Source organism: Syngnathus leptorhynchus, chromosome 21, assembly GCF_054491065.1.
Source record: "Syngnathus leptorhynchus isolate UIUO chromosome 21, UIUO_Slep, whole genome shotgun sequence".
NCBI classification, from domain to species: Eukaryota; Metazoa; Chordata; class Actinopteri; order Syngnathiformes; family Syngnathidae; genus Syngnathus; species Syngnathus leptorhynchus.
In genome coordinates this window covers 4,445,125-4,455,644 of record NC_141215.1, presented here as the reverse complement: position 1 = coordinate 4,455,644, position 10,520 = coordinate 4,445,125, and the positions used below count along the sequence as shown (strand labels likewise).

Sequence of the window (10,520 nt, the reverse complement as noted above, 5' to 3'; positions counted from 1 at the left end):
CGAGCTCAAATCGGACTCGCGTTGTTTTCTCGCAACTTCTATTACAGGATGTACAATGTTTCTTTTTTTTTGTTTTTTTTCCCCGAAAGATCCAAAACTGTACAGGTGAGTTGAGATCTATTTTATTTCGGATTTTCTTTCCGTTGAAACAGAAGATGTAAGAAAATTCGTCAACTCTAAACAAAAGTGTAAATTATTTCTAGCTGCCTATTTGTTTTTCGGGGTTTTTACTTTTTGCCCAAAAAAAAAAACCGATTTGAATTGGTTGACAGAAAAGCAGCCTGTTGGCCCTTTTCTCATCATAAGATTGTAATAATAATGTTAATGACAGTAATAATAATAATGTGGCTTTTTTTTTTGTAAATTGTTTGAAATGTTATTTTTGTATACGCAGTTGTTTGTCGCTAGGTTTGCTCCACTTGGCTCAATTCCCGCCCGCCTTTCAACGCATTTTATTTCTCTTTCCTTGGCCTCGAGGTTTCGCCGACAAACTGTATGCGCACTGTCCTCGATTTCAGAAACAAGCCCACCTGTGCCTTTTACGAGACAGCCCCCCCCCCCTTCCCCTCGTCACCGCCCGCCACTCATTTGAGTGGCGCTGATATTTGCTGCTGAAGCTCTTGTTGTTTACCCCACCACCACCCTCGTGTAACTCACCCTGTTACCCCCCCTCCTTAAAACCACAAACACACATTGTATGTTGCAGAAATCAATCAGTAAAACAAACATATGAAGACGTGACTCCTTTTTTGTCGGAATGTGCTATTCAAGACTTATCTGCAAAGCTGACGCACGCTTTGGGCCGCGCTATCGCATTTCTGAAGAAATATTAACACAAATAGGTCAACATTGACATGGATACAGAAATAGAACTGCCAAATGGCATTCTGTGGCAAAACTCCAGTAAAGCACTTTTTAATGGAGTTGGATACCTTCCATTTGTTTGGCTCTTGTAAACTGATAATGTCATGACTTGCTAGAAATGTGTGCGTGGGCGTCAAGATGGCGCCGGCCGGCCGGCCGCCATCTGTACACACACACACATAGCAGGCGTTCATTCATTGATGTCATTTTGTAGACGATACCTTCAGTTTTATTCCCAGCATGTTTTTCCACAGTGAACTTTTGACTTTGCTATTAATGGCTTTGTTTACACTTTAATCCAGCCACGATAATCATTTCCTTGTGCTGTCAATCATCGCCTCGCTTCCCGGTTTGGATCTTTTATTCTGATATCATAGCCAATTTTGAATACAGTGAATCAAAGTGTACACAAGGCCCGGACGGTTCACAAGATGTTGCATAATGATGTGTTTTCTGTGTGTGAAAGGGAGATAAAATAATCCTCTTGGGGAAATTGGATCAAAGAGGCCAGCGGATCCCCCTGATGGATGCATTTTTATTTCCAGCCCACAGACAAAAAACACACGCCGTCATCCACTATTTCTCAGATTGGAGCAGTGTAAACTATTGGATTGTGATTAACGGCCCAAATATTGTGTTAAAATTGCTACGCAAATTGCTAGTCAAATGATTTAAAATGGAAGAAAAGTCAAAATACATATTTGCCCACAAGTGTTCTAAATATTATTACATTTGTAGATTAAGAATTCAGTAGATATTTTGGCATTATAGTTCCCCCTACTGTTGACTGGGCTCACATTACGAATGTCATGTGATAAAAATGACTTAATTTCCACTTTAAGATAAAAGCGTGGTCATGGAACAAAGTAATCTCTTATTTCAAGGCATAAACCCGTTTAGTTTAAATTACATCGGCTAGCACTTATTATTATGAATGCACTGGGCAGATTAGATTAACCTGGCAACACAGGAGCGAACATTTGATTGGATGAAAAATCTATTAACTCAGGAAGAAGTGCCGCCGAAGAAATGCGGTAAAATAGTGGCAACATGCGGTTTGGGATAAATTTGTACAATTCTATGGGGGGGGGGAAATACAATTTAGCTGTTACTATTGAGTATACCGTAAAAAAAAATATCGTATTATCTGCTCTGTACAGCGCCCCCTCCGGATCTGTCAATCAAAGCAAGTCAAGCCCCGCCCCCGCCTCTCCGCACGTCTCGCGCCAGTTGAGCGGAGCGAGTAAATACTAGCGAGAGAAGCCTCAAGATGGCGGACTCGCCGAGCTCCGTTCGCTTCAGCAGCGGAGCCACGGCGGCCGCCCCCGTTGGAAACCCGCTCCTTAAGTCCTCGGAGGTTAAAGGCGCCCCCGAAAACCGCCCGCAGTCTTCCCGAGACTTAAACGCGCCGCCGCCCAAGAAGCTCCGAGTCGAGGAGAGGAGCGTCAAACCAAAGAAAGTCGTCCGGGATGGAGGGCTGCTGGGAGGCAACTGTGGCGGCAAGGAGAAACTCCAGCAGCCGACGAAGCAACCGTGTCTCGCGGCGGGTTTATGGAGCCTCAGCCCAGCCAACGCCACTGCCGCTTTGGTCCACACAATCGGCGGAAGCCAAGCGACACTCTCTACCGGGCACAAAATCTTGAAGCAGAGCGATTTCTTCCTCCATAAGGCGACTAAAAGCAAGAAGCCGAGCAAGGATAAACAGCGCGAGAAGGGAGACGCAAAAAAGAAACTATTCGTGACGCCCGCTAACAACGACATTGGCAGATTCGACCACATTTCTCCAATCAAAAGACAAAATGGGGATGTCACGTTGCCACATAAAGGTAAGGCCATGGTGTCTTTGACACTATCTTTCACTCAACAATTCGATTAAGTTGAGTCAACTCTTATTTTCCCAAAGTACTACATTCAGCCACTTCTCTGGCATGTTCCCTCCCCCTTGACGACAATGTGCTCTAGTCTGCCGCCTAATTCGTCCGGACATTCTCGTTTTCGGACGTTTTGAAAGGGCGCCCGTCAAACTGGCTGGACTGGAACACAAGGTTGGTGGTGGTGGGGGGGAAGTTTACGCCACAAAGCCCCCCCCCCCCCCCCTCCCCTCGGCTAATGGCTGCCAGCTCTCGCTCCCCCGTCGCTGAACCTTCACGGTGGTAGCTAACGTATAGATCATTAAATAATCCTGAAAACAAAGCCAATGTGTCATGTGACTATCGGTTTAACACCCCGCAGGGTATTTAACGTCGAATTCTCGATTATCGGAGGAGGTTGTGTATTTAAAGTACACGCCGCTGTCATAACACGATGACAGGCGCCCGCCATTATGGACCAAGTGTTGTTTTGGTGGAGCACCACGCCCCCCTCTGCTCCATTCATGCTCGTTACTTTAGACACGTTTTGTGTCCTAACCTTCAGCAATTATTTCAACAAATGTCTTTTAGACAACGTTGCTATACAGTGGCAAATATATATTTTTAAATGCCTCCGATTTTTCCATCAGCTTGTTAACTTCCTCATGGAAAGTTCCATTTTCATCTCCTACCAGGTCGACAAGCGCTGAATCGAGAATCACGGCTTTGTCCTGATCCATCAAGATATCCTTTTATCTTGTTGCTTCTCAATCTTCTTTTCGTGATCAAAATCTGCAGAGGAGCGTGTAAAACCGAGTGTGGGTATTTCCCCATCGGGCCCATTTGCACCGTTGTCTTTACGCGAAAGGAATTACATCATTAGAGGTGTTTATGTATGCGAGTGTTGCCGCGTGAATGATGTCACCCTTTTCCAGTTGGTTCGTTTAAGAGGTCGAGCTGTGAACAGCCATGGCAGCTGTCCACAGATGCGTCCACAACCGTAGTCAAGATGTCAAAATACGATTATGTATTCACGCGGGCTGTCGGCTTTTACCAGGTGGTCAAATAGTGCCTTTCCAAAATTCTTCTGCGCCATTATTAGCGTAAACTTGTGCCACACAGCCTAGTTTTGCACATTGACCTCTGACCCCTATATATTACCATAAGGTTGTTGTTTTTTTGGTCACCTTTTCCTCCTTAAAGAAAATACACACTCGAGCCATCCGACACCCGCATACAAAGTGGAAGCAAAAGGATCCACTAAAATGTCAAACAGTATATTTTAAAATGGAAGGAGCGTCATGTCGCGATTTAAAAAAAAAACGTCATTGCACCTCTTCTCCCATTGCCCCTTCAAGCCTTCTTTTTAAGCCTCCATGAAAGCATTTTCCACTTTGATGGTGCGAGCGGCGGCCGCAACCCCGCCGTGTTCACTTTCACACTCCGCACGTCCGCGCTCTCCATGAGGGGAAAAAAAACCCATCTTTTCTTCTCAGGGTGGGAAAAAAAATGCTCCACGACGTCACCTTGGAATTGCACGTTACAATCATAAAATATCATAAGCGTATTGCGATATTCCAGGGAACATTGCGTGCTGTGATCATGCATCATAGCAAGTCTCGCTTTAATCTTGCGTACAAGGGATTGAAACATTTATTTATTTATTATAAAATATCACTTCAAGTTTCTTTTCTGTCCCCGCAGAACTCCTGAACAAGGACAAGACTAAAGATCAAGAGCGTGAGGAGAAGAAGAAGCACAAAGTGATGAACGACATCAAGCGGGAGAATGGAGAGGTCAAGCAACCCATTAAAGGTAGATATGGATTTTATTTTTTCTTTTTTTTGCCACCATCAAAAATTTGTAACCGAACGCCGGGCATTTGAAGGTCTCTCATACATTCGTAGCCGGTGGCTGCACATCAAATTAACCGTAGATAATTCTGTCCTTGTGGGGGCTCTTTTTTTTATTTTTATCTCTCATCCAGCCCTCCGCTGGATGAGAAGGAAAAAAAAAAAAAACATTATTAGGCATTAAATGTTGCTTCCGAGGCAACTCGCCAGTCATGTGAGCCAAATAGAAAGCAGGCGTGAATTTGACGCATCCAACGGAGTGTTTATTTTTTCAAGTCCGTTCGGAGCGGAAAGGGGGGAAAACAAAATCTTATCAGTTCTAGTTTACTGCTGAAGCGGGGGCCATCGGCGGCCGAAAGGAAATCAATAAGCAGCAAGCGGCTGCTTTACGAGCGCCGAGGCCATTTGTTAGCGTGTTTGTGTGTGGGAACGCATCAGATGCTGTTTAATATCGTCTAGTGGGTTGCACTTTTTTTTTTTTGTAACATACACACAAACAATAAATGAATCTGTATTTGAATAATAACAATAACATCAATGTTTTGGTTTGATCGGCTATCCCGAAATAAAGCGCAACCACTCACCAGCGTCGATCGTATCGTTTGCTTCCAAATAATTTTCTGTTGGGCCTTGAGGACACTTTCGGGGGGGGGGGGGAAAGTGTGTGGATTTGCAGAAAGGGGAATTGGGGGGAGGGCGCTTGTGTGTGTGTGTGTGTGTGTGTGTGTGTGTGTGTGTGTGTGTGTGTGTGTCGGGGGGGGGACCTAAAGAGCTTTTGGATTAGTAGCTTGTGTGCAAATCCTCGCTCTGTTGCTCTCTTTATTGTTCTCTCACACACACATTGTATTACAGTGTGCGCTCAGGCCGTCTCATTGCCGCCGTTATGTGCCATCAAAAAAAAAAAAAAACGTGCCCAGAGTGCAAACGAGACGGCGCAAGATTGCTGACGCGGCAGCACATATATTCCCGGCTTGCTATCTATTTCTACTACCTGTCCACTTTAGGTGAACAATTGCCACAGACGTCCCCGCCTCCGTGAACAGACCGCACTGGGGGCATAAATAACTAAAAGCCCGCGGCAATTTCGGGAGATGCGGCCCGACTCGTATCAGCCGCTCTCCAGGCTTTCCATTTCACACGATTTGATGACTCGTAAATGCCTCGGTTGAGTTCTGCGGGAGAACGTCCGCCGGTCGGTTGACAAAGTCGATCGCGAGCGAGTCACCGGCCGGACTGCAAAAAAAAGGTCTCACGGTCGGCTGACTCGTTTTCCCCGACAGATGGAGGCGTCCGAGCCGAGCTGGACTCGGAGCTGCTAATCAAAAAAGTCAAGAAGAAAAAGAAGAAGAAACACAAAGAGGGGGAGAAGCACAAGCGCGTGAAGATGTACCACCGCTCGTGCCAAACCGTTTGCGCCGGCTTGCTCCTCTTGCCGTCCCCGCCGCCTCACCTGGACAATTCCTCCACCGCCGCGGCGTCCCCGTTTAAACTGCCGCTGCCCGTTCACCCGCCGCCCAACAACAAGAGCGCCCACCTGCCCTCGCCGTACGTCAACTCATCCCCGCACAAGACCCCGGGACGTCACATCCATCCCGGCCTTTCGGGCCTGGAGTTCGCCCCTTACATCCACATCGAGACGCAGCCCAACGGCGGCGCTCTGGTGGCCCACGCCTACGCCTCGCAGCTGGCCTCGCTCTCGGCGGCCCAGAGGCGGCGATTCGCCCAGGAGTTTGTCACGCTGGCCTTCAGCGAGGACTCGCCGCAGGTATGTGATACAATGTCATTTTTTTAAATGGCAAAGACGACTTTTTTTTTTTTTTTCTTTTTATCTGTGGGTCCTAGGCCGCTCATTACGTCATGGGCATCGTCCACGGAGAAGCCTCCTACCTGCCCGACTTCCTGGACTACTTTTCCACCAAGTACTCATCGGCGCCGGTCAAAATGGAGATCCTGGGAAAGAAGGACATAGAAACCACCACAATGGCTAATTTCTACTCTCAGGTAAAGTCCCCAGCGTTAACTCGGCAGCCGTGTTTATTTTAGAGCATTTGCGGAAGATCAATAAAATGCGCCCGGTGGGCTAATGCGGCGCTTTTACGCTGAGCGCATTCGAGCAACTCTTTTGTCGCCAAGCGCGGCGGAGGGATTATGTAATCAAATGTGCGTTGGGCGACGCGCCGGCTTTTGTTGTGATGCAGTGCTCGAACGGACTTAGTACCATTGAGCCACTTCCGCGACCACAAGCCAGCACATAAAACCGCTCAGAGGTGAGGCGGAGGTTGTTGCACAAACTACATTTATGAGGTCGTTTGAAAAACCTGATCCTTCAGTATCTAGGTCATTGACTATTTTAAGTACAGCGGATACATATTAAAAATTTTTTTTTTTAAAAAGCGGGCTTGAAGCTACTTATCTTGCTGACATTTTACATCATCAGCCAAAATCTTGACGCAAGGCTTGCTTGTCGTCACCGCAGGTGAAGAGAACTTACAGCCACGGCACGTACCGAGCCGGGGCGATGAGGCAGATAAGCCTGGTGGGAGCCGTGGACGAGGAGGCGGGCAACTTCTTCCCGGAATTCCTCGGCATGCTGGAGGAGTCGCCCTTCCTGAAGGTGAGTCCCTTGCCTGCTTAATAAACAAAGCATGCGCAAATGTCACAAGTTGGGCGGCAAACAGACGTGATTTTTTTATTTCCCCAGCGCACACTTCCGTGGGGGACCATGTCCAGCCTGAGCCTGATGAGCCCCGACGAGAGCGACGACGGGCCCATCATGTGGGTGAGGCCGGGAGAGCAGATGATCCCGTTGGCCGACATACCAAAGTCTCCTTTCAAAAGAAAACGGTAAGAAGACCGCCAGAGCAGCTTCCACTTTTTATTGGGTTTTACTACTAGATTTAGTTTCTCTCACAGCTCCACCAACGAGGTGAAGAACCTCCTCCAGTCCCTGCCCAGGACCAGCGAGCCCAGGGAGATGCTCTTTGAAGACAGGACCCGGGCCCACGCCGACCACATCGGCCAGGGTTTCGAGCGCCAGACCACGGCGGCGGTGGGGGTGCTGAAGGCCGTCTGCTACAAAGAAGCGTAAGTAAGTAAGGACGGACGGACGGACGGATGGACGCTGACATCTGCGTTCCTTTGCAGCTTGGACCCTCCTCGCGTAACCAAAGACGTCGTGTGCTTCCACGCCGCCGATTTCCCCTACGTGGTTCAGCGGCTGCAGTTGGATCTTTATGAACCGCCGCTCTCTCAGGTCTCCAAACGTATCTTGACTATGATAGCGTTGAATTTTCAAGGTTCTAATCCCACCATGCCGCCGTCTCGTCTCCTAGTGCGTGCAATGGGTGGACGATGCCAAGCTGAACCAGCTTCGTCGGGAGGGCATCCGCTACGCCCGCATCCGGCTATGTCACGACGACGTCTACTTCATCCCGCGCAACGTGGTCCACCAGTTCAAGACCGTGTCGGCCGTCTGCAGCCTGGCCTGGCACGTCCGCTTACGGCAGTACGAGCAGGGAGGCCAGGGAGAGGAAGTGAAGGAGGAAGAGGAGGAGCTAGACCTGATGGGAAGAACCAAGAGCGAGGAACGGGAGAGGATCAAAGTGGAGGAGGGAGAGGAGGAGTTGGGTCCAGCCAGGAACAGGACGTTGCCAACACTGGAAGATCTTCCGCCTTCTGATTGTCCGCCGCCGATGCGCTCGGTGGACTCGCAAGCGAGGGACAAGCCGGAGGAGTACGAGGTTGCACAGGATGACGCGAGGCCCAAACGTCCACAGTCGCCGCCGAGTCGGGTCACAGCAGAACTGCCCAAAAGGAGCAAACCTTCATCACCTCGCCCTCACCAGCCTGACACGAAAGCCACCAAAAACACTCATCGCAACTCTCATCGTCATCCGCCGAGCGCCGCCACGCCGTCTTCCAGCCCGTCTCCGTTGTCCCCAATGACCTCCTCGCCGCACTCCTCATCTTTACGCCACCCGCTAGCTGCTGCCAGCCCTTCCTCCTCCTCCTCGTCTTCATCGCAGAGCCCCAAGCCCCCGCCAGACTCTCACCGGCACCCTTCCCCGGAATCCGCGTCTTCCCGTCTGGCCCCCTCCCCTCAAAAGGACAAAGACTCGCCGCGCTTCAACCCGGAAGCAGGCGCCGACTGGCGGGCTCCCGCGTCCTCGGACTTCCACGCCCACCTCGGTTGCCACGGCGACGCACGGACTCACACGCCGACAGAAAAGTGGACTCACGGCGTGGACATGATCCCCCGGACGTTCGCGCACGCTCACCACCTGCAGCAATATCCTCCCCCCATGCCGCCTCCCCATCACCTCCCCCAAATGTTCCCCCCTTCCTATTCGCCGCTCCTGCCTCACTCGCACCTCCCCCACAGACCTCCCCCCTTCCTCAGTCAGGTGCCGCCTCCCCACCCAGTTCACATCAGCCCACTGCACCTGCCCCCACCACACCCGGGTGACGCTACCACCCAGACGCAGCACTACTACCCCCAAATGGCCCCCCTCATGTCCCCCCACCACTTCCACCCCAAGCCCTTCTACCCCCCGCATTACCCCACGCACCCCTTCCTCCCCTCCCAGCCTTTCCCCAACCACCCTCCTCCCCCCCATTACCAAGCCATGGCACCGGCCCCGCCTCACCATCCTCCACCTCACACCTTCACCCCGCCTCCCCCGCCACCGCCTTCCTCTTCGGCCTCTCCCCCTCCTCCGCCGCCTCCCCCTCTCCCCCCACTCCCCCCAAACAACGAGGAGGAGGAGGAGCGGGGTTTTTCGACCTAACAATTTGCTTTCCGGATGAAATTGTGTACAGCTTTCCTTTTGCCGGTGTTGTAAAATGATGTAAAAAGGAAAGTGGTACATTGAACACCTTTTGGACGTCCACGATGTACAGCTCGTTTGTACGTGTTTGAAAAGTCCCAGTATGCTTTGAAAAGTGTTACAAACCAGGTAAGCCCAGTTTCATTTTGGAAGGCTGACGTTTTACCGTTCAACCTGCAGCTAATGCTTCCAATTGTGCCCGAGACGTTTTATGAAACAAACAAAAAAAACAAAACGCCACCTTACACAACACTCGCCCGTGTTGTCATACAATGGCCGAGACAATATTATGTAATATGATAACACTTCCTCCCGAGATGTTACTATTTTTAAATCGAGTGTCGCCCACGGTTACAGCCGTGTTGTCTTACCGAAGTGATGTCAACCAATGGCAAGTAGCCCAACAAATAATTATGTCATAATCACGCACTCTCGAAACCGCCGAGCGAAAAGCAACCCGTTTTTCAATATCGCATACATTCACGTCATTTCCGGCGTTCAGCGGGGGGAGATTTTGGGTTCTTCCGAGATTTTTTATACACACACCGCCAAGGTGTTTTTTTTTAAAGCTCATCACGAATGTCGACTTCCAAAAGCGCTTAGTGACGGACATTCTGCTTCCAAAAACTATTTGTCTCTCGTTGTCGCACAGTCGTGGAATGTTTCCTGTTTCTTCCTCCCCACTTGCTAATGTAGCCCACGACATTACCCCCCCCCCCCCCTCCCGAGTGCCTGTCCTCAACTGTAAACTATGGAATGTTCACACACAGATTTGGTTGTGTTGCTTCATCATCCTAAAATTTCCCACTTTGACCCCCCCACCGCCCACACACTGGAAAATTAGACCAAAGCCTTAAAAAAAATGGTCAGCAAGCCGAGTTGTGTTTTCTGCCATTTAGTTTCGCAGCTAGAGTGGCAAATATTTCCAAAATGTAAGCTAGTTCTCATGTTTGTTTTTTTTTTTTTTGGGGACTCGCGGGAGGCTTCACTTGAGAGGTGAAGGACAATATGAAGCTTTTTTTTTCTTTTTTTTTTTTTAAACAGTTCAGGTGTGGTCAGCCAGAAATGGGAAAAACCTGACATGATCTTTCTATTTGTGTTCAAACTCGCAATGACCGTAGAAAGTC

General features: G+C 49.6%; 1 protein-coding gene across 1 annotated transcript; it reads left to right on the top strand.

The window, feature by feature from the left end:
• The first annotated feature begins 2,105 nt into the window (after positions 1 to 2,105).
• LOC147040245 (lysine-specific demethylase RSBN1L-like) lies at positions 2,106 to 10,417 on the top strand. The gene is made up of 9 exons (XM_085901871.1): positions 2,106 to 2,690; positions 4,419 to 4,529; positions 5,848 to 6,332; positions 6,410 to 6,568; positions 7,044 to 7,181; positions 7,269 to 7,411; positions 7,481 to 7,651; positions 7,712 to 7,820; positions 7,900 to 10,417. Exons 1-9 carry the CDS (start codon positions 2,135 to 2,137, stop codon positions 9,352 to 9,354), a joined length of 3,327 nt encoding a protein of 1,108 aa, XP_085757997.1. The 5' UTR covers positions 2,106 to 2,134; the 3' UTR covers positions 9,355 to 10,417.
• The last annotated feature ends 103 nt before the right edge of the window (positions 10,418 to 10,520 follow it).